Raw genomic sequence first — 24,881 nt, 5'->3', positions numbered from 1 at the left:
TAGCCTCAGGTACAATCCTTCTCCGTGTGTGTGTGTGTGCGTGTGCGTGTGCGTGTGCGTGTGCGTGTGCGTATGTGTGTGTGTGTGTGTGTGTTGTGCACCTGAAATCATCATGATGTAGAATATGAAGCTTCATTTAGTACATACATATTGTATTATGTTCAACTGTAACCTAAGGTTTTATATATAATTATATTTCAGAGATGGTATCTGAACTGACTTTTATTTTTTTCCTATGGAGAATAGTCTATAGAGTTAGATAACCACTTCAGTAAACAATAAAACTTTTCTTTCAAGAGACTATCATTTGGGACACACACACACATAAACACACACACACACACACACACACACACACACACACACACACACACACAAGCCCACTGGTACACACATGCATTGTCTTCTGTAAGGAAAAAACTTTCAACACAGAATTTTATTTTGTAGTTTTGTAACATTTTATTTATTTAATTCAGTGGTGTGTGTGTGTGTGTGTGTGTGTGTGTGTGTGTGTGTGTGTGTGTGTAGGTGTACAGCGTACAGGTGAGGGTCAGAGGACAATCTGTGAGGGTTAGTTCTATGCATTTACCATGTGGGTGGGTCCTGGGGATCAAATTCAGGTTGTCAGGCTTTTCTCAGCTAAGCCGTTTCTCTGACCTTCCTATTTTTTTTAATGACCCACATTACTTTGTAGTTTATTACTATATTATAGCACAACACAAGCAAAATGTTGTTAGTTACTATTCCATGGAGCACAGAAAATTAAATAGAGCTTTCATAATAGGACTATGTACACCTATCTATGAATACTCCAAGCTATTTTATTCAAATTTATGTGTTTTTGCCTAAGAAGCATTACACTAGTCATTATAAAATTTTGCATTAAAATTATTCTGCCTTTTTGTAAAACAGCTGACATACTTGGGTCACCTTCTGTTTATAGAAGTCTCTGTTTGTGTTTGGTACTTCACAAAGGTGTCTTCTCGATGGGTTTTCTTTTGCTAAATTCAAACTCATTGGAAACTGTTACCAAGGAAACAGCTGGATAAGTTATCTATATTTCACTTACACCTAAAATAGAAAAGCTTGCTCTGGGTTATAAATACAATTCTATAAAACTTCTTCCAATAATCTGTGTGCTTTTCTGTTCACACCATCTTCTCTTTAGAACAGTGCACATGTACAGCAATGCCTGCCTCAGGCAGAGGCTCTGAGCTTGTATGTTCCTTGCTCTGTCTAACCTTAATCACTTCCTGATGAGTCTGGGAGTTCTTCCTGTGTCCAGGTGTTGATATTTGTCACCCCACAACAGCTGTGAGGCACTTTGAATCAAGAGAGAGAATGAAGTAAAAATACTTGCCACACAGAGACTTCCCTTTCCTCATGAGACTCAACCCATCCTGGTGAAGCCCTTCTAAATCCAGACAAAAGAATATGATGCAAGGCAAACCCTGCACCAAGGAGTGAAAGTAAGCTTGGAACTGTGATGGGCAGTGACAACAACTGAGAACCCTTAGTGAATGAATGCACTTTGTAGCACACCCAAGTATTTCCAGCACTCAGAAGGCAGAGATGAGAGTGTAGAGTTTGAGGCCAGCCTGGGCTGTATGATGAAAGCGTGTCTCAGAAAACCAAAACAAGTCAAGAAACAAGCAAACATAGTTTAAGATCCACATAAATGCCTTTCATTTTATTCTTTCTTTAACTCTTGCATGAAACTTTAACTTTTGCCTAAAATATAAACAACTATTCAAGAGTTCCCACAAGGCAGTAGCAATTTTTCACAATAAATCTTAATATCTTAATATAGGTATCTGTAGAACTGATACCTTGTGTTCCCTGGTCTTGGCATTTTCTATGGGTAGAGACCAAAGCTTAGTAAATTGTGTTTTGTGGTATATGTTGTGGGTAGGTACTTTGTGTACAAAGACAAGCAAGATGCTGTTTTACTCTTCAATGACAGCAACTGCCTACTGAAGAGTAACTGTAGTGCAAATGGGACCGACGATGTAGCTCAGTGGTAGAGAGCTTGTCTAATGTGGGCAAGGCCCTGGATATCTAATGTTGGAAAAGCACAAAACAGAAATAAAACGAGTAGTTACATAATCATGGACATGGCCACACTCGCCTAACTCCTTGACCTGGACTCACATGTCATTCTTCAATGACAGGGTCCTAAAGGGGATGATGACCAGAAGGAATGAGAAGATAAAGAAGAATATAGGAAAGTTTGGGATGAAAAGGTCTTAAACAACTGATGACTCCTGCAAACAAGTTTATTTAAAAAAAAAACAAAAACACAGTATCTTGTATACATTTTGCTGGGGACAATGGGCCAGAGTGAGCAGAAAGCTATCACACAATGGGATGAGGTCAGTAGGAAGCTAACCAAGCAATACTGCACGAAGGGAATACAGGGTATCTCAAGAAGATCACAGATGAAGTGACTGACGACCACAGTGCAGGTATGATGAATTGGGTTCTCAGGATCTGAAGTCTCAGTTCCCCCAAGGCCCTGGTCCACGCCATTACTGGCTGTCAAGCCTGTTCCTGGTTATAGAGAAGAAGCTATGTTCCTTCTCTACATATCAAGGTGTCAGGGAAAGCCTCAGGTTGATCTATCCTTTAACAGCCCCTGAAGCCCATTCTGTCCCTAGTTTTCAGAGGATTATTATGAAAATCCAACTCCATTGGGTCCTTTTTACCTGAAACCCTATGGTAACAACTTTAGTGTCTAGTCCCTGCCAGCTTCTCCAAGCTCATCGTTTGCTGTTTGTCTGGTTACTATTTTTTTTTTCTTCACCATCTTTCATATTCCTTTTTACCTGGAGAACTTCATATTCAATACTGCTATCTAGAATGTTCCTTCCCATTCTAATAATTAGATGGCCAATTCTCTTTTGCTTGTCTATCTCACCTTCCCTAAGCAATCTCTTCCGGCCCACCTGAATCTGTGCTATGATTCTCATCTGGTATTATCTGAGCAAAGGCCACAGTTATTAAAATTTATTATTATCATTTTCTTTCTTAGTCCATTTATGTCCGGTACCAGGTACCTCATTAGTTATTCATAAATGAATGAGTACATAGTGAATAAGCATATAATGAATGAATGACAACCGCTATGAAACATTCCTTCACAGTGAAGCCAGGAAGCCAGGCTTGGGAGCGATTCATGTCACATCAGGGTAGAGTGAAAAGGTGTGAAGGAAAGTGACAAGAAGTGACATTTGATCTGGTTTTCAAAGAGGAAGCTGAAGGGATGTCACCAGGGAGTTGAGGGAAGAAAGAGGGGGAGTCAAACAAAGAACTACATGTCCCAATTCAAAAGTTTACAGTAGATGAATGTCACCTGCTTAGGCCTTCACCTCCCACCAGATGCTACTACCATTGGGTATCCCTGGAAATCCCCCTTAGAGAGAATAGATGTTTCTCACACGTGTGGCAAGAGCTCTTTACCTCCCTACAGTTTATAAATGTGATTCGAAAATGAAATTTTGACAGGACATCTTTAAAAAAAAAACAACCCACCAAGAATGCTGAATTTGAGTTGTATTGATGGCATTAAACTTTAACTAATTCTTAATATTTGCTATTTTCACGTGAAAAAAAAGGCAATTTGGTGAGAGACTAGAGCTTAAAAATTGTAAACCTACAAGCCCGACAGCTTACCACCCTGTGACGGTGCATATTTACTATTATACTGAATATCAACACCTCACATAGGTGCAGTGGATTGGAGAGCTGCCCCCATCTCCAGGCACACAACAGCAGTCCCTCCATATAGGGAAACTAGATCTCCAGAGTTAAAATGACTTAAGCAGCAGGCCTGTATATTGCATTTTTGTGCCACACTCATGAGCATACAATGAAGCGCTTCTGCATTTGGGGAGGGGTTGAGAGGCTGTAGCATGCCTCTGCTGGCTGGCAGGGATAATGTACTCAAGTGTAATTCAGACATGTTAAACACTGACAGCCTCTCACTCAAAAGCATCAACTTTGGGAAGTAGAGAGGCTGAGACAAGCTCTCAAAGCTTCCTTTGGATGGACATTTTCCAGTATCAATTATGCAGAACTGCTGGAGCATTTGGCTCCATGCATGTGAACCCTAGCTATTTCATATTACGTTGCTTTCAAATCGTAACTCAGCGGCAACAGCCTTAGTGGAAAGCTTGAGGTTAATTACGACTTTATTCAGCTTCTAGCTTGAGGCAGAAGCAGCCACAAAGCCAAAGACCCCTGGGAGTACTTATCCTGTCAATGACAGCCTCACTGCCCTGCAAGCATAAGCATGCATTTCTTTGCTCTTTTCCAGGGTCTCTGCACCTTTCCTGTCCCTTCTTTTTAAACAAAGGAGTGATAAATTTGTTAGTTCTGCCCTTTATGTTTTAGCTGCTGTTTAGCAGAGTGTTAAGTCCTTGAAGAACTGTAAATATGATAATAAGAGCAATATTTGCTAATGTTTTCATCACACACTTCAATGCATTTATTCTTTGAAAGAGCCCAGTATGGTAAGCTCATTATAGTCCAAATTTTACAGCAAGAGTGTAGAAGCTTAGAGAATTTAATTGCTCAAGAATATACAATAAGGAAATGTAATTAATAGCCAGGTTTTTTTTTTTTTCAGATTTCAAATTCCAGTGTCTTGACCACCTCCTACCATTCCATTTCATTAAGCCTCAGATGTAACTTGTATCCTGTGCCCTCTCTGTAGCCTGCTGGCAGCTGGATCTGAATCTTTAAGAAAGTATTGCTATAACTAAAAAGCTTCATAGACTGACAGATGTGCATTTGAGTGTAGGCTCTGCCATTTCATAGCTGAACAACACTTTTCAGGTTAACTAACCTCTTTTCTTCTTAGTCTAAAACATAATGAGTAAATGCCAAAAAGGGTTTGACTGGAGTAGCTCGGTGACTCGTGTGTGGTACTGTGCCAGGCACTTAGGAAGAGGCAGTGTGATGGGGGGTTGGCTCCCACACCAGCTGTTTGAGAAAGCGTTCATGCCTGCTTAATCTGCTCCGACTTTCTCCTGTGCTTTGACCATTCACCCATTCATTGCTTCCTGGAATGTGTTTTGTCTCTGTCGATGTAAGCCCCATCATAAAAGCTAGAAGCCACCACTGGATAAGAGTGACATGGATGCTTCTTAACATCTTTTAAAAGTCAGCCTCAGTAAATGTAGATTATACACTCTTCACATAATATTTTTTTTATTAAAGCTTGAGAATTTCATAAAAATGTATTTTGGTTGTACACCCCCAACTCCCTTCAGATCCATCCCCACCTCTATCTACACTCAACTTTGTGTCCTTGTTTTTTTTTTTTAACCCTATTAAAGCCAGTTTGTGCTGCCTGTATAGCCATCCACTGAAACATTGCTCACCTCCTGGGGGCTATGCCCTTAAGGAAAATTAATTTTCCTTTCCTAGCAGTTATGAATTACCTATAGCCCCTCAGCTAGCAGTGTTACTTTGTGCCCACCCTCCCCTCTCCTTGCTGTGATTTTGTCTGGCATAAGCTCGTGCAGGTCTTGGCATGCTGCCACAACCTCTATGAGTTCGTATATGTGTCCTAACGAGGGTTGTCATTGCTGTGATGAAATGCTATGACCAAAGTAAACTTGGGGAGGAAAGGGTTTATTTGACTTGCAGTTCAAAATCCCTGTTGATCATCGAAGGAAGTCAGGACAAAAACTCAAACAGGGCAGGGTCTTGAAGGCAGGAGCTGATGCAGAGGCTATGGAGGGGTGCTGCTTATTAGCTTGCTCCCCATGGCTTGCTCAGCCTATATTCTTATAGAATCCAGCACTACTAGCCGATGGGTGGACCCACACACAATGGGCTGAGCCCTCATCCAATAATCACTAATTGATAAAAATGCCCTACAAGCTTGCTGTACAGCCAAATCTTATGGAGGCATTTCCTCAATTGAGGTTCCCTCCTCTCAGATGATTTTAGCTTGTGTCAAGTTGAAAGAAAACTATCCAGCACTAAATGTAATTACCTTGTTGTATCCTGAATACACTGTTTTGTTAGTGCAGTAGAGATGTCTCATTTAGGGCTGAGCACTCCACAGTCTCTTATTGTACACTCCTGGACTAGTTGTGGGTCTCTATGTCAATCACCATCTCCTGCGAAAACAGGCTTCCCTAATGAGATCTGAGAAATGCTCTAATCTCTGTGGATAACAACAAATAACCAGGAGTCAGTTTAATATTATGCCCATCTATCAGAGCAACAGTAGTTGATTGTCTTCAGGGGCCTATAACCTGCGTAGCCTCAGATTCTTAGCTCTGATAACAATGCCAGGGTGGAACATGCTGTGTCATTCCATGATTTGTGTAGACAAGTTTGCTCTCCCTTGCCCCAAGCTCATCTTCTCCCCATGCCCCCGGCCCCTGGGGACACTCCAAAGGGCACAGCTACAGTGTTTGTGAAAGGTGGCACCCAGCCCAGGATCCCAATCCTTGAAACCAAATACCAGGGCCTATAGAGAGCAGCAGCTGCTGGAACACATGGATGATCAGCAGGAGTCTCTTAGTTCTCATCAACAGTATCTCAGTGCGCCACCACCCAGTCTCTGGAAATATACATGAGAACTCTGGTATGTTCATAGTTTTCTCCACTTTCCCCTTTGTTCCAATGCGGTATTTAAGGACCTGTAGTTAAGATGCACCTCCTTTCTCTCCTCTTGTCAGGATTCTGGTTTGGCCTCCGTTACCTGAACAAATTGAGGAACCTCCTCTCCAGTGTCTATGTCTCCATTCTCTCCCAACTCTATCACCAGAATAACCTCATGTAAACTCTTCCCTGCTAGATGCTTGCCAGTCAGGAACTTCAGCATCCCCTTCACTGCTTACTGGAAGATGACTCCTACACTCTGGGATTGGAATTATTCTGAGTCTCCTACCAGCTGCCATTTCCAGCATTAGTGGTTACTAGCCAGATTAGAGCCATGCTTAATTGGATCTTATTCCTCCCCAAAATGGTCTCTGTGACTCTTCTCTCTTGTGTCACAGCACCTGCCATTTTTCTTGACCCAGGATGTGTAGCTGGAAGATTTCCTGTGTCCTGGCCGGCCCACAACAAGGATGCTTCACCTGTGTTGACATCTGTTAGCACCATCCTCTCCTCATGTACCAGGCCAAGGATGCTATCTTCTGGCACACTTCCTTATGTGTAAGGAAGGTAGAAAGAAAGGTCCTTGTCTATACTTGTAAAATACTTTGTTTTATAAAAACACATTAACATATTAGAGTTAGTTATGATGCCACACACCATTAATACTAGCAGTAACGTTTGGGAGGCAAAGGCAGGCAGGTCTCTGTGAGTTTGCATCCAGCCTGGTCTACAAAGCAAGTTTCAGGCCAGCCAGAGATACATAGTGAGACCTTGTGTCAAAAGAAAAAAATAAAGCAATCAAAATGCCTATCAGAGAAATAAGATAGATAACAGTGCCAATAATAAACAGAGGTAGGTGTACATCAGATAGATAGACAGACAGGAAGACAGGCAGACAAGCAGACAGACAGGCAGGCAGACAGACAGACAGAGATAGACAGATGTTAGGTAGATAAGTGACATATAGTAGGTAGATGGGCAGCTTGACTTTTTTGGTCATAGAACTCTGACTTAAAAAAAGTAACATATTGTTACTTTTTTAAAGTACATTTAAAAGTAACTGTAACAATATTAACTAAGTGAATGACTCCATTAATCCAGGATTCCACTTAGTTACTCCTCACTGTTCAAATCTTAACCATTGAAGAATATCCAGCTACATACATAGTATTTTCATATTTTTGAGGTATGAATACTAGGACATCTCCATATGTGTGCCTTCCTTTAAGGACTTTAATGATCAGAGTATCAATGAATGCCGTGGAAAAAAGACAGAAGAATGGGTGGGTGCTCTCAAAAGAGGGCACTAGGCAATGTGAAGGACATATGCTTCAGGTAACAGCTCCAAAGCAGATGTCAACGTAATTGGAAGTATCACTGTGAGTTAGACACAAAATATAGTATAGAGGAGGTTCTGGAGACAGGAGAGCCTCAGAGAGGGCATGTACAGACCACTCTGGCTGGGAGTGGATGGACTGACACAAACTCATTTCTTCAGCAGTCACTGTTGTCTCTCTTTCTCCCTAGGGCTTCTGGGGCAGCGGTTGAGAAGGCCTTAGCAAGGAGCACCACGCAGTAGTTGCTGAAACATCTCACTCCAGGAAATGAAACAGTAACATGGCAGTACCTGTTTGAGAGGATTAAAATCCATAAGACTCCATTTAGCAAGGAACAATGTCCAAGAAAGGGCGAAATAAGGGCGAGAAGCCCGAGGCACTCATTGTCGCCCTCCAAGCTGCCAACGAAGACCTCAGGACCAAGCTGACAGACATTCAGATAGAACTGCATCAAGAGAAGTCCAAGGTGAGTAGGGGCTACCTGGGGTCATGGCTCCAGCCAGCTCTGACTGTCTTCATGTGCAGCAAACTCAGCAACTCCTTTGAATCCTGGCCTTTGATTCCTGCACCCAGAGACAACCATATCAATGTAAAATTGCATCATTTAGATAACTGTTACTACAAAAACATTCTTGATCACAAAGTAGCAAATGTCTTATTTCATTGTTTCAGCATCCTTTTCTAATTACTGTAAAAATTTAATTTTACCCCAACCTAATTTACCCCATTTCAATGAAAATAATAAATGAGATCAGAATCAGTTGGAGGCTATTTCTTCCTATGTCAGCTAAGTTTGGCCTTTATTAGTAAACTCCAATATAAAGTTTATGAAGAAAATGTCTATATCTCCATGAAACAAAGAGAAACATGTTCTCACATTTAAAAGGCATTCATTTGTGAGTCAGAAACATGTTCTCACATTTAAAAGGCATTCATTTGTGAATCAGAAACATGTTCTCACATTTAAAAGGCATTCATTTGTGAATCAGAAATTTTAGGCATTGTTTTTTTTTTCTTCTTCTTCTTAGAAACAGACTTGGGTGTCTTAGTTTCTCTAGCTGTAATTTCGATGACTGATTCTGTTCCTGCACATCCATTTCTCACACATCGCTCTGCAAGAGAATAACCTGGGAAAGCCCAGGAGAAATGGAAGTTCCTGAACCCACAAGTCAAAGATTTTGGTTACACATGTGATGTAAGGAAACAGCCTAGGAGAGGCCGGTGAGAGGGACTCAGTCTTGAGGATTAGTTTTTCACTGTACAATCTTTCCCAGGTCTTGCCACCCACCAGTGTCCAGTTCATTCAGTTTCCTTTTCCCCAGGGCAAAGTAACATCTGAAGGGAGGCGGGCTCCTTTTAGTAAAGACAGCATGAGAAATGATGGTTACAAGAATTCTTAGGAGAGGAAAAAAAAAAAAAAAACCCTACAAGATTCCGAAAGAGATCCCACCAGTGCCAGTATTCCACACATCGAAGCTTTTCAAAATGGACAGCTCTTGAATTTTATGAAACGGCCTGTCTTCCAGTGCCAGGGATAGCATCCACAATGGCGCACATGTGTCATCCCGTCTTCCTCTGACAAGGCAGGAGGGCTCTTAATCAAGACCACAGCCTTCTCATCCCCTCTCCGTGGTATCCCTGCCTTCCTCCCTTTCCCTCACAGTTAGTTACAACCTCAACACAGGAGTCACAGCAAAGCCTCTCTGCACGTCAACAGCAAAGGGACGGTGGAGGGCAAACGAATCATAAAGCAATTTCATTATAGATAAATACAATTGTGTTTTCAAAGGAGCAGGCTCTAGGGGAGAAAATGATCAAAGCCAAGGTATGAATTTGCACTCTCGGTTTAACCCTGAGGCTCTTATGATAAAAATGACAGTTCAGCTACTTGGAGGGAATAGAGTAAAGCCTGAAAACCTTTGGGGGTGATGGGCCATTACTCACTTTCCCAGCAAATCACATCATGCTATTGGCATTTACAGAATGCCCAGTGTGCAGAGAACAGAGTCCATCGGGAATGCTTTGGTTGGTGTTATAAATAGCTAGCTACAACTTGCACCAGTGTACACTACCCATCACACACTCTCACATGCACACTTCATCTTGTCACAGTCCCAGCTCTTCCACTCAGCACCTGACTCACCCTGAGCAGGTCTTGGAGTCCAACTTTGCTTTCTTTCCCTCATCTGTCAAGTGGAACTGCAGAGACGCCTGCTTCTGCTGCGTGTGAGCGAGAGTGAAGGCAGGCGGGAGGAGGTAGTTGGTGTCAAACGTGGAAAGTGTGCTGTGCCATTATCTCTTCTGACCCTCAGTTCCCACCTCTCAGGCAGGCATTGTTGCTATTTCCGTTTGTATGAAGAAAGTACCTACCTGGTGTGCAGGTGGTGTTCAAAACTACTTACTAAATGAACCTGCATGACTTTTTAAACCTTCTCCTGACATCTCTATATTAACATTACTATTATAGTATTTGGATAGGAAAGCTCAGGCCTGAGTGAAAAAAGGCCTGTCTTTTCTCTGAATCAGCACTCCGAGGCCACTAAGTACGTGGATATTTTCCTGTCTGTGGATACCATGAGGCCACAATCCCGCGCTCACCGTGGATTGCTATGGGATAAGAAATTCACCCACTCACTGGCTTCTCCAGGGAATGTGCCTCCCCTCAGAGCTGGAATACAGTTTTAATGAGCAGTATGGGCCAGGTGACAGACAGAAGGGAAGAAGGGATGGGAGTAGAGAACAGGGTTCTGAGCTACAGGCTGCAGCCAGCCACCCTAAGGTGCAGGGCCTAGGAAGCAGTGGCTGCAAATAGAAACAGCCAGTGGAAGCAGCCCCGTAGGCTGCTAAGCAGCTGACACCCTCTTGGCCTCTTGGTCTTCATAGCATATCTGGGACAAAGGCAGCCTGTGGTTAACATTCTGCTTCCACTGGGGGAAGAACATGAGCTTCAACAAGCTTAACTCACTTGTTCTCTGGTGGCAGCAAGTGGGGGGGGGGGGGCTCCAAAATGTTGATTCCCTTCTAGGAAATAGAAGAGACCAGGAGAGCACTTGAACACCTAACCTCTGCCCACCCCTTAAAAAAAAGCACCCAACTTCTCTATCTTCAGGTCTCAGAACCTCTGGCTGGAGGCTCAAATTTGGAGTGTGGTATTCTTTCCTTTCTGCACCTTTGCTTCTGTTTTCAAGAAGCATAACTGTCTGAAAGGAGATTCTAGAGAAGAGGGAAGGGAGGAGGAAGGGTGGGCAGAGGGGTGGGGGGGAAGGAAGGAGAAGGGGAGAGGGCATGGGAGGGAAGGGAGAAGGGGAAGGGAGAGAAAGGATCGCTCTTCGGGGTATTAAAAGGTTTCCCATAATAGAAGCCTGCTTGCTGCTGTCTCCCCTCTCAGCCCTTGTGTCTGGAAGTTCCTAGGCTCCAGTGACAATCCCTGCTGGTTGACTGTGAATTTACTCTCCAGGAACACGCAAAGCAGATAATCCAAGCCACAGCTTCTGATAGCTTGACCTGTCTAGATAACCCCACAGCCCTTTCCTCACGCTTAACTCTGCTGCGATTTTTAATCCCTGCCTTCTAAGAGTACATTAAAACTCCAGTCACCGCCAAGTGTATCTTGGCAGAGTTTGTGCGGGCATTTCAGAAGGCCAGACTAGAATTGCAGACAGAAAACACAGCGTGAACCCTACTTAAACGGGTCGTGCTGCCTCTCCCTTGTGCCCCACTGAGACCTCTAAAACCAGGATTAGTTTTTCTTAGTGATCTCTTTCTCCCATAGAATCTCGAGGGCAGGAAGGATTTGAAAGTTCATCTTCGTAGCCTTGTTCAGTGTCCCAAGTCCTTGCCGTCCCACCCCCTCCCCTACCCCTTATGGCTATGCGCATTCCCGATGTCTTCCAAATCAAGACCCTATGCCACCAACACCAGGGAACTCAGGGCACCCAAGGAAACCCAGGTTTCCCTTTGGACATTTCTTTCTATTTGGGAAACAGTTGCTACAGTCTTAATGTGGTATAGCAATGTTAGTCATACATTATGGGCATTTGCATTTTTGTTGGTGGTGGTGGCTTGATAGAACACTGTATAATACATTACCATGTGCAACAATATTTTCAAAATGAACATGATAGTATCTACTGTTGCTTAGTCACTCACTTTTGATACGTTGAGTCATCTTCACCACAGCCAGATGAGAAAGAGAGCATCATCCCAGTACGCCAGTGGGAACGAACAAAGACTGACAGAGGTAGAGGAGTTTGCCGAAAGTTTGAGCGGAGTCAGGCCAGGGCTGTAGGCCAGACTTGGCTCTTGGCCACACTGGTCTAGTTTATTTGTTCAGGTAGAGAGTGTTCCTTACTTTCTCCCCTGAAATTGTGGAGAAACAAATACCACAGGGCCGGCCTGGTGGCTAGATGTACTAACATGTACAATGCCTGTTTAGAAAGGTGTCAATTAGTAAAACACACAGGAACACAGCACACCCATGGCTGAGCTTGTTATCACTGCAAAACATCCTCACTGTGTTCAAAATGATTTTCGTTTACTAAATACTTTTCTCCACTTCAAAATATTATCATGTGTTCGCATTTACATTTCTACTCAGCATTAGCTCTTCTGTGTCATCATACATCTCAAGATTTATATTGGGATATTTAAACCTTCTGCCTTAATGCCTAAATCTGTACAAATGAGTTCAGAAAGAGACTTGGCCACACAACTGCTATGGCCTCTCACGTCCGTCCGTCCGTCCCCCAAATTCCATCCTTTGGCTCTTCCTCAAAGTGAAACACTTTCCCGGAGGAAAACGAATCATGTCAAGAAATCCGGCAAATAACGGCAGTTTCCATGGCAACTGAAACAAATGTGAACCGTTTCTTTGTTTTGTGAATTCTCCCGAGTGACTGGCACCATGACCAGCTTCTGTTTATGTTACTTTTCTCTTTGGATTGGAATATGTTCTCCACACAGCTGTGTTTTCGTGGTCTAACTTTTTTCTTCCTTTAATCTGCCTTCCTGCGGACACACATGAGAGATTACTATTTATAATCTGAAAGAAACAGCACGATCACAGACAGAATCACAAGGAGATGCTACGTTAAGTACCTCCAGAGAATTTAACATAAGTCATTTAGGATGGAGCGTCTCCTGTCATTTCTAATATTGCTTTATATACCACAATGCTTTACAGTTCAAGTTATTTTCCCATGCATTTTAAACTGAGTCCTGGAAATACCTATCACAGGCATTTTTGAACACTTTTCTTAGATAGTGAAACAGAAATGGAAACCCACAACACTTTACCCACTGTCCATTGTCATTACAGTTTGTCACTGTCCTATGGAGTGCCGCTTGCCTTGTACTTTTTGACCCAGTACCCTTGTGGTCATGATGCTCTTCCTAATGCTACTACAAACACTTACTGTTGAGACTGAGTAGAACCAAGTTCCCATCACTCAACTTAAAGGCATATTTCTAATGTCTTAGGAAACTACACAGTGTTTTTAGATTAGAAAAAAAAAGCCCTTCCTCTAAAAATAAATACATTATCTAGGATAGAAATCAACAAACCTTCCGACAAAGTGGAAGACACTAAATATTTTAGGGTTGTGGGCCAGGCAGTCTCTGAAAATACTCAATCACTGTATCGTGAAAACAGCCCTAAGTGATGTGTGAATGGATGGGCATGGCTGTATTCCAATAGATCTTTAGCCACAAAGACAGAGACAGTTTGGCTTATGGGCTCTAGTTTCCTCATCTCATTCCTGGAAGATATCGTCTTCTGTTTAGTCTGGAAAGATGAGAATAAGATCTAGATTGTCCAGAACAGAGAAGCAGCCAGATGATGGTGGTGCATGCCTCGAATCGCATTGCTTGGGAGGCAAAGGCAGGCAGATCTCTGTGAGTTTGAGACCAACCTGGTCTACAGATTGAGTTCTAGCACAGCCAGAGTTAACAACAAACAAAACAAACAAATAAAAAGCACACAGAAACCCTGTCTTGAAATAACCTAAAAAAAGGGGGGGCGGGGCAAGGGAGGCATTCAGAACAGAAGTAGGTATTCTTATCTATTAGAGATTCTGTGTTTTACAAGGGATGAGTGGATGCATCGTTACCCAGGTAACTCCCTAAGCCTATGTTCTCTAAACTGTATGACAGCGCTTATTATTCATGACTCTGCCTATGGGGCTAGCTAGGAAACAATGGCATATGGCCTTTAATTGCACCTGTGCCTTCTTGCTCCTTATTGTGCTGTGCCAGCAATCAGTTGTTATACAGTGGTAGTCTCTTAGGAGTTTCCACCCGGGGGAAGGATAAGAGGAGGTGGGGATGAGAGAGAATCATGCACAAAACCTGTAACATAAAGAAAAATGTATTAAGGACCAACAAAGTGCACAGAGAAGACAGTAGTTATGATCTTAATCCTAAGCAGTCAGGTCACATGACAGGAAAGAATGCTATGTAGCTGGGCCAGGAGGAATGTGAGAATCCCAAAGAGACAAAGGAGGAGCCATCAGGGAGAAGAAACTGTAAGCAGACAGGTACAACTTTATACCGTGTGCAGAAGATAGCATATTCCCTTTTATCTGGAGCAGGGGCAGATGAGGAGAAGGAGGAAGGAAGTCCTCCAGCCTAGGCTGCACAGGGGCTTGATTGGCAAGGCTGAAGTGTGGGGATTCTGCCCTCAGTGTGGAGGAGCTGCTATAGCTTAGGAGCAACTACAGTAGTAATTCCAGGACCAGGGTTTCCTAAGAGAACATCACTAGCAGTGTGAAGGAAGTCAAGTGCGCCAAATGAACCCCAAGGAACTTTGGAGTAACACTGGAAAAAGACATAGAGTGTGCACTACAAATGTGTGCCAGATATGTGATCATTAATACATTTCCTTATGGCTGAAAATATAAAAAGTGGAAGGGATCAATTACTTTCCCTAATAGAGTCTGTTTAATATAATTCATACAAAATAGTATCATTTCAACACATAGATATTATAAAAGGACTAACAAGAAACTTGGTCTTGTGATAAATCTTCAAAATCTAGAGTGTATTTTGCAAATCGCAAGCTTGCAGCATTACAAGTGTTCAGTGTAGCCAGTGGTCACTGTGCTGGACAGTAAGCTGAGGAGGGATCAGAAGACAGTCATTTGAACACACCTCAGTGCCGCTCTCCCAAGTCCTCTTGGGTTCTCCACCCTTGTAGGATAACTGTTGTGAGATTAATTGTTGTATGTTAAAAAAAAATATGTTCTCCAAACATTACTTCACTTAGAAAATACTGCTATAGCCGACGAGAGGTAAGTGACTGAAGTAAGTGAAAATCCCAGACAGGCTATATTGTAATTACAATGATTTTAAAAGGAACTTTGACTCTTCAAACATTTTTAGGTTGAAAAGCTCTCAAATTTTGGGAGAGGGGAAACCACCATCAGAATATATTGTATGGGGGGGAGGGCTATTTTCAATAAACATTAAAAATATATATTATTATTAAAGCTTTCCAACTAGAGAAATGGCAGAGACTCTCTGTCACTCAACTAGGTAATACCCCTGGGACTCCCAAATTGTCTTCACTTTTTCAAACTCGTGTGTGTGTGTGTGTGTGTGTGTGTGTGTGTGTGTGTGTGTGTATCCACCAAAGCAAAGAAATGGAGAAGACATACACAGGTAACAGAACTGAGTGGGGGAGGGAATAGCACAGGATCACAAAGGGACCTTTTCATGCTACTGAGGTGACCCGCTGCCACATCATAGTGACCTGTTAAATCAGAGATTTAAAGTGCACAAACCGGCAAGAAGATCTAATACTGTCACTGTAACAAATGTAGTGCAACAAAACTCAGAAGATGATTTTCAGCAGAATTCTTGAAAGGTGGGAAGATCAGAAGAAATTCTTGGAGTGTTTGCCTTGGGTGGCACTAAGGTCAAGGGATAGGAGTGAGACTAGAGAAAGATACAAAGAGACCTCCTGCAGCATGCAGAATTAGAAACCCCTAAAGCCTTGTAATTAGAGCAGAACTTAACAGACTATAGGCTTTGGGGGTGCTATCTAATTGGCTGCCTCGTGTGCACGTATGTGGATATATACAAGTTGGGAAGCGGAACATAGTTATTATACAAAGAAAGATAAAGTCATTGTTATTATAACTATCTTCATTTTTCCCTTCTCCATTACCAGAAGGCTGTTCTCCACCTGCATGCCCCTTCCTATATGATAACGAGGGGTATTATATAATAACACATTAGGCATCTATTTATTTACCTTATTGCAGTATATATAGCAAGTATATATAACAAACTTTGAGCTATCCAGAGATGTCCACATGTATGGATTTGGGTGGAGCCAGAGTTGTGCAGCTGGTAATCATAGACTCTTCCCTGCCAATGGAAGAACTACCCCACTACCCCAGCAAAGCTTCCCAGTTGGATTGGATAAACCAGTCCCCTGCGGAGTTGTTAAAAGGCACATTCTGATGTATGGGTTTGGTGGGGAACCCGGGATTCTGCAGTTCTAACAAGCTTCTGGGTGTCTCTGGAGCTGCTAATCTGTGGACCACAGAGCTGATATAGAAGGCCCCAGAATATCAAGTATCTGTCTGAACACTCTAAGATAAATATCTTAGAGGTTTCCGCCTTTTACACAACATAGCAGCCTCTTCTTAAGGCCTGTGCTTTCTTTTCCTCTGAGCATATAGTAGCTTCGACTTTTTTTTTTTTTTTTTTTTTTTTAATAAATAAGGTATTAAGAGATCACAGCAGCCTAAGCTGCAAGATCCTGCCTGGGAGCACGAGTTCTCTTTGAGGCTCATGCTTTTTCTCATCCTTTCACCTCTCTGCCTCCAGGTATCAAAGCTTGAAAGAGAGAAGACGCAAGAAGCAAAGAGGATTCGTGAGTTGGAGCAGCGCAAACACACGGTCCTGGTGACAGAGCTCAAAGCCAAGCTCCATGAGGAGAAGATGAAGGAGCTGCAGGCCGTGCGGGAGAATCTCATCAAGCAGCATGAGCAGGAAATGTCAAGGACAGTGAAGGTGCGGGATGGGGAGATCCAGAGACTCAAGTCTGCTCTGTGTGCTCTCCGGGATGGCAGCGGCGATAAAGTAAGGACAGCACTCACCATTGAGGCCCGGGAGGAGGCCCGGAAACAGTTCGATGCAGAGCGCCTGAAGCTCTTGCAGGAAATTACAGACCTGAAAACTGCCAAGAAGCAGGTGGATGAGGCTCTGAGCAATATGATCCAGGCGGATAAAATCAAGGCTGGGGACCTTAGGAGTGAGCATCAGTCCCACCAGGAAGCCATCTCGAAGATCAAGTGGGAGTCAGAACGGGACATTCGGAGGCTGGTCAGTAATAATGAGAGCAGGGCGGAAACCGGTCTCTGCCAGAGCTCCCTGTGATTTGCTTTGCTGGGTGTTCGCTTGTCAGTTACTACGCTAAACAAACACCCTTGCTTTTGCGGGCTGCGCTGTCCGAAACGCAAGGTAGATTGATAGGTAGTTTGGTCGGAATTGTAGAATGTAAGAGGTTTTCCAGTCCTCATTTTCACAGTAAGTGCATTCTCCGGGGCGCACAGGTGTTCATGCACCGACCTGTATTCTTGGTTAGTCCATGAAAAGATTGTAAATTACAAGCCATTCCAACCTTAGCTTGTTTTTGTGGGCTTCCCAGTTGTAAAAACTCCACTGGGTATTACAGGACAAAGAGGTGTTTCCACAATTTGTCTGAAAATGGCCTCTGTTGAAAACATCCTGAGTGATTCATCAATGCAAACATTGAACTATAAAATTCCTGGTCATTTTAAAAATGGGTTCCTTTCCTCAAAATAATCAAGGGATATTTGTTATGAGCCATTCTATTTTTTAATTGGGTGTCATTCACAAATAGCTTCCTTGCTGTTTGCAATTTTCTTTAGTTCAATCCACACAGAACTGACTTTTGTTTTGTTTTGTTTGGTTTGGTTTTTGGTTTTTAACATGAAAAACCAACAGCCATACAGATATCTCATAATGCTAAAATGAATAAACTAATGCATGTTCTAAGAGCTATAACATCCTATGATCTTAGAAGGAAAATTTGTACTCATCTATGTCCAACAGTTGAGGATTAGCTTAAACCTTTTAGAATGTATTTAATACTATGTTTCTCTAAGTCAGTGGTTCTCAACCTTCCCAAGGCTTCGGCCCTTTAATACAGTTCCTCATGTTATGGTGAACCCCAACCATAAAAATCATCTCATTGCTATTTTATAACTGTAATTTTGCTACTGTAATGAATCATAATGTAAATATCTGATATGCAGGATATCTGATATGCAACCCCTGTGAAAGGGTTCCTCAGTCCCCCCCCCCAAGGTGTCGTGACCCACAGGTTGAGAACCACCTCTCCAAGCAGGGTGCTATTCAGGAAAGCCATGCTTCCCCTCTTATGTGTACCAATCCTCAATAACCGTTTCCTAGGAATTCTACTTTGGTGCTTTGGATGATGTCTCTAGAATTTCCACTTTGAGCAAAATGTGGTTCCCCTAGACCATTTTACAAGTTAAGCATGCGTCATTTTCTTAGTAATGTGGTATGCTGTGACTGTAAAATGCTGCCTCTGCCATGCTTCCTGAGGTATTTACTGCAGTTCATTCTGCTGTGCTGTTTGACAATGGAGGCCAAAGGCAGCGCAGAAATAGTGGTCTCTGCCCTGCTCTTGGTTTCTGAAATGACCGTGGTTGATGAAGAAGGATTCAAGACTGTGAACTGTGGAGCAATCAGGTAGGTGAGTTAACAGAAAGCCTTGAATTAAATATTGTTGCTTGCCTTTCAGTGTGAAATCTACAAATTAGTCCTAAGTTCTCCCAGTACTTCTTTCCAAGAACACTGCTGACCTAGGCATGGGATTCTCCCAAACAACCACCTGAAATCTAAACCATCCAAAGAGCGGCTCAAACACTGGGTGCAGACAGACTAAGATGGGGGAGTGTTTCTCTAATGTATGTGTCCCTGTCTTCACTTTCCCAGTTTCCTTTCCTACCCCTCCCCTCATGCTCCTGTGTACTTTTGGACCTGGAGGGAAAGAAATGAGATCTGCTCTTTCTAGAAAATGTTACCAAAGAATTCTGCAACATATTCCTTCCCATCCATGAACCGGAGCACTGGTTAATTTTGCAACAGTCTGAGAATCAGATTATGTGTTCACAACCACTGTATAATAGAGCCCCCTCTATTGCTAGATATTCTACAGGGACCCACTTCGGAAAATTCTGGGAAGAAGTGAATAATCTTGGAGCCAGTATAACACAGTGCTTGATAAATGGGCTCTGGCCTCAGAAGCAAAGTTAAAATACCAAGATTTCATCACTCACAAGGCAGGGAACAATGACCAAATACTTAACCTCATCTGGTACATGGTGATCATGGAACCTACTAAACAGGACATTATTAGAAAGTGAGATAACTTGCATAACTATAGTGCTTCCAATACTATAAAAGATGAGAAGTTTTCATGTGTAATACTAGAGAGGGTAAGGATGACTTCACTAGGGTGTTAATGAGCTGATAGTCTAGCATCTGCCTTTAACTAGAAGACATCACAAGCAACCAGGAACATGCAGTTTACGAGCTGCATTAAGCTGCCGTGAACACTGTGCATATCAACTCCAACAAATGAATGAGCACTCAGCTTAACACGACTCAGCCTTCTTGAAGGAGTAAGGAAATGCAGCAGATAGTCTCTCCCAAATCATCAGGACACTGTTTCAATCCTCGTCAGTTATCAGGTGATGTTACAGGACATTGCAGACTTCAGTCCAGTGGTCTCCTGATGTTGACCTAAAATTTAGTCATGTAACCTAGAATTAATAGGCAGGCATTTGTGTGTGGGAAATGAGGGACTTTGCAAGCAGATGATTTTATGCACTCTAACTCAACTAAAAAGCGCAGCACAGAAGCACACTAAGTGAGTCATTAAATATGAGAAAGGAGAAAGTGCTAAATGTCTTTCCATTTTAAGTAATCACATAGAATATATAGAAATGGGACAAAAGGTTCTACCCAGTGTCTATAATCTCTTGAAAAATTGTTACAGACATTCATTTCATTTATCAGATATTCCTCATCTAAGGACAGCAAACTGGTTCCAGTCCAGTGGAACTCTAATCCACTGGTACCTGATACCTGTGCCTTAAGTTGAAAATTAACATATTTGAGGCCACATCCAAGCTCAGCACAAATGAGTGCTGAAATCAGTAACTATATGCCACAGATATACAAAGAAACATTTTGACTGACATTAACACACATTTTTAATCCCTCTTCTAGTCCCAGTGATGTTTTTCTGACAGTAGAATGATGGCTAAGGCTGACTGCTTTGAAGTGTGGGAAGGAAAGGAAAGGCCACACAGCAGGAATGGCTGGAAGAGCCCCTCCAGATGCCACCAGAATTGACATTTCTGGAAAATCAGAAGACCAGGACTGGGAAGCCTGCGGTTCCTCCAGTTGCAAATGACTGGCTGATAGTATCAGTTAGTATTAGGATCAAGACCAAATGCTCGTTCCCCGAAAAAGACAGTAGTAATTTATTTGTCCCAAGAAACATCATAATGGAATATTCCAGATTTATTTTTATTAAAGCTACTGGTACATTTTAAATTTTGTCTTTCCTAGCCAACCCAGATCATTTCAAACACTATATGGAAGGACAACACCATACAGGAGATATCAGAGAGAAAGAAACAGAGAGAGAGAGAGAGAGAGAGAGAGAGAGAGAGAGAGAGAGAGAGAGAGAGAGAGCCTTTTATTACTCAGTGTTTGCTTCATGTTATTCATGAGTTCCAGTACACATGCCAGATTCCTGAAGACTGTTTTTCCTGAATCATCACAAGAAGAGGTGGACTTCCCATAGTGAAAATGGGATTTATTTATAGCATATTTAAATTAATTGTCCTGGGTCTCATTTAATTCAGATGGATGAAATCAAAGCCAAGGACAGGATCATCTTTTCCCTGGAAAAGGAACTGGAGACCCAGACAGGCTATGTACAGAAACTCCAGCTGCAGAAGGAGGCTTTGGATGAGCAGCTCTTCCTGGTCAAGGAGGCCGAGTGTAACATGAGCAGCCCGAAGAGAGAGATTCCAGGAAGGGCAGGAGATGGCTCTGAACACTGTAGCAGCCCGGTGAGTTCATTCGAGTTGAGGTCTAACAACTCCGGAGTGATCTTTTATTTAGCTCTCAAGTTCTGCTTTTCACGTAAGCTATTCTCCTATTTATAAGAGCAAAGAAATCAATTCTCCCTCCTACTATAAAATCAGCGTGTATCTTGGGAACAGGCTTCCCTAGACTTGCAGACAACAAAGTGGGCTGTGCTTCATCAGCAGGTCACGTGAGAGCTGTAGGTGTCTTTGAATCTTTCACAGAATTTTTCTAGCCCTGTGACATCTATCAAAACTTGAGTCTATTATAAGAATCACAAGTTAAGTGAAAATATTTGCCTGTTGCCAAAACTGGTAATTTCCCTATGTGTGAACAATTGGATTAGAAATTGACAAAGACAGTTATCCTCTACAGAGGTTGGAGTGTGTGCCTATAAGGCTGAATCATCTATAGCCATAGCACGAAAGCTTCCAGTCTGAATGAACTTGCCACTTACTTCACTGGAGTATCATCGTCTCATATGAGAAATTGTTTTCAGAGGTACAATGACAGACATAAGCTTGCATGTAGTGGGCTATCAAATGATTTATCTGCAAAAAAAAAAAGATGCAAATGTATCATTTAGGAACAAAACAAATAGTTCCAAAGTATGACGTAGAACAAAGTAATGAATTGGTTTACAGGACACACACACACACACACACACACACACACACACACACACACACACACGTAGGCAGTGGGAAATATATACTGATCTAAGATGCAGCACATGGAAATTTTAGTTCTTCTGTTAATAATTATATGTGATTTAACATAATCACCCCCCAGATAGACTTTAGAGTTAGACACCTTGGTTCAAGTTCATTAGCTGAGTGGCCTTATGCAAACCACTTCCCTGTTCAGTATCCTTATCCATAAAATGAAGAGGGTGTTGGTTTCTGCGAGGCTGATCTATGCACTAGAAGACATGATACAGAGAATATAGAGCCTTGTGTTTGGGACCGTTAGCCTTCGTAACTCTGATTACTGTTATCCTCCACAAGACCTGGGTTAACATAGAACCACCCTCAGTTTAACCTATTCTGCTGAATCCTTGAGAATATGATGACTCTGGGGAGTCAATACATGTGAAACTGCTCCATCAACAGAGAACCACTAGCAAAATGAAAAACAGTAATATAATCACAAGCATGTAGTCAGAGTGGGCCTATACTACAGAATTAAGCTGTAACTGCTGTGTGTAAGTGAGGTAATTCACACAATTGGTATACTGTACAAAATGTTTTATTCTAGATTATATTGTGTACCCTGCTTTTGCACATGAAGGTAATATGTGTTTCCTCATGTGACTTTTTTCTTTGGGAGTATAGAAAAATTCACAAAGTCCCATGTCTACTTCCTAATCTGCCTCCTCTTTGGTTAAGTATAATGGCAGACAGTTATCTGTGTCATAGCAAGTAATGGGCATGTGTGACAAAAAAATGTTCCCTGAACTTCACACATCACCTTGGTCACAGGGCAAACAGTTCTGTTAAACTGCTTCAACCTTCTGTCACTTTCCATACCGCAAGTCTGGGCTCCAGGGTCTGTCTGCCACATGGAATTCATCTGTGGTTTTAACCAGGCTTGATCTTCAGTCCAGCAGTAAATGTTAGGAGTTAGAAAGGGTAACTAGTCTTCTCTTAGTAAAAGAACATCCACCTGTCACTTCATGGGTCACATTGGAAGAAAAGAGCCTATTATTTTCATGAATGGTGTTCCAGGCTTTGAAAAGTCTTATTGAAGGGATACTTGTTTTAATTCTCACGTGTAGGATTTGCGAAGAAATCAAAAGAGAATAGCTGAACTGAATGCTACTATAAGAAAGCTAGAAGATAGGAATACCTTGCTTGGAGATGAGCGAAACGAGTTGGTAAGTTGTAACCAAACTCTTTTTTATTGTGTGTTTTGTTAGATGTAGGCTATAAAAGTATGCATTAAGTTGTGTAGTTTATCATGAGAGAAACATAAGCAAGTAATAACAGTCCATCATGATAAATCCTCACAAAGTGGCTGCCCCACAAAACTACCTTCCAAGTGAGTAAGTGGAAAATGACCGAGACCTCTCCCTCCAATCAACATCCACCTAATGATGGCACCACTCTGATTTCTCTATAGGTATCTACCATAATTAATTTTAAAAACATAATTGCATCTTATGCCTGTGTGCCTGGCTGCTTTGGCTTAGTCAGTGTTGCCTATGAAGATCTCCCTTGAACTGTGTGTGAAACTGTTCTCTTTCGTTCCTCTATAGCATCCAGTTAACATATTGCAATATATGCAGCCATTCTGAGGGAGTATTTATGGAGCTTCTAAGCACGTTTAAGCTGTTAAGACTGTGGCTGTTCAGGTGGATCTCTGTGAGTTTGAGGCCAGCCTGGTCTGCAGAGTGAGTTTTAGGAAAGGCACAAAGCTACACAGAGAAACCCTGTCTCAAAAAAACAAAAACAAAAACAAAACAAAAAGACTGCGGCTGTGAGGTATCTGTGATGAGAAAAAGTGCCTGTTGTCTCTGAGCACAGGGATTTGGATCCTGAGATGTGGTCAGGTAGTTCCTGAAGTTGCTCTGACACTTTAGACTCCCAGTGCCAATGTGTGAGGGCCTCAGTGTTTCCACATCTTTACCAACATGCACAGATGATCATGCACTTTAGCCATTTTCGTGGCCATGAGGTGAACTCTTTTTCTGATTTGATTTTTGTTTTGATTTGTATCTTTTCTAATGAGGCTGGGGGAGCTGTCAAGTATCTTCTGGCTTACTGGGCTTCCTTTACAATCTGTCCTCTGCATTTTGTTCTTTCTCTGTTCTGCTTTATTTTCTTATTAACATTAAGACATTTTGAAATTAGACATTCAGACATACTGCTCTGTAGTTTATATTGTGATGCAGTTGTTTATGAAAAAGTGATTTTAGCCTTTCCCTTAAATTTAGGCCATTGTTTCTCTCTAGACCTTACTCTCAGCACCTCTCACAAGTTTTGAGTGTTATAATGTAATTGCTATTTCATTTTATTTTTTAAGTAATATCATGCAACTTCTTCCAGAAAGTGTGGCTCAATTTCTAAACATCTAGAGATTGTTAATTATCTTCTGTTACTGGTTACTCTTTAACATTCATCATACTTTGCACATTTTGTTCCCTTGGGATTATTATGATTTTCTTTAGAGCATAGCATAGGGTCAGTGTCTTCATTTGCTATAGTGCTATGAGGAAACAACATGATCGAAAGCAATTTGAGGAGAAAAGGGTTTATTTGTCTTACATGTTCTGATCGCAGCCCATCATAAAGGGAAGTCAAGGTAGGAATTGAAACAGGGACTCTGGAAGAATGGTGATGACCTGCTTGCTGACCCTGTCTCACTCAGTTTGCTCTCTTAGACACCCCAGGACCATTTATCAGGGGTCAGTACTGCTCACAGTGTGCTGGGCCCTCCCACATGAATCATTAATCAAGAGAACGCCTCATGGGCTTGTCTACAGGCCAATATCCAGGGGACATTTCTCAATTGAGGTTCCCTCTTCTCAGTTGACCCTAGTTTGTGTTGAGTTGGCAAAAAACCAACCAGTACAGTCACTTTTAGAAATATCTCATATTCTCAGGAAAGAAAGGTGTGTTCTATAATCTTTACTTATAGTTTCATTTAAGTTTGTTGCCTTGTTTTAAGTTTTTTCTATATACTTCTAATTTTTTTGTCTATTTATTATCTCAACAAATTTGTCTATGTCTCTTCTTAGCTCTGTTCAGTTTTCTTTATATA

General features: G+C 42.0%; 1 protein-coding gene across 2 annotated transcripts in view; it reads left to right on the top strand.

The window, feature by feature from the left end:
• Jakmip2 (janus kinase and microtubule interacting protein 2) overlaps nt 1-24,881 on the top strand; it is a 148,603-nt gene that overhangs the window by 88,001 nt on the left and 35,721 nt on the right. For both annotated transcript variants that reach the window (XM_052742118.1, XM_052742117.1), the window contains exons 2-5: nt 8,149-8,424; nt 16,791-17,288; nt 20,894-21,103; nt 22,897-22,995. In XM_052742118.1, the coding sequence (XP_052598078.1) occupies nt 8,296-8,424; nt 16,791-17,288; nt 20,894-21,103; nt 22,897-22,995 (936 nt within the window). In that variant the 5' untranslated portion in view covers nt 8,149-8,295. The remainder of the gene's footprint in view (nt 1-8,148; nt 8,425-16,790; nt 17,289-20,893; nt 21,104-22,896; nt 22,996-24,881) is intronic.

Source organism: Peromyscus californicus, unplaced genomic scaffold (genome assembly GCF_007827085.1).
Source record: "Peromyscus californicus insignis strain IS unplaced genomic scaffold, ASM782708v3 Scaffold_17__1_contigs__length_78620276, whole genome shotgun sequence".
NCBI lineage: Eukaryota > Metazoa > Chordata > Mammalia > Rodentia > Cricetidae > Peromyscus > Peromyscus californicus.
This window is presented reverse-complemented; position numbering and strand designations above follow the sequence as displayed.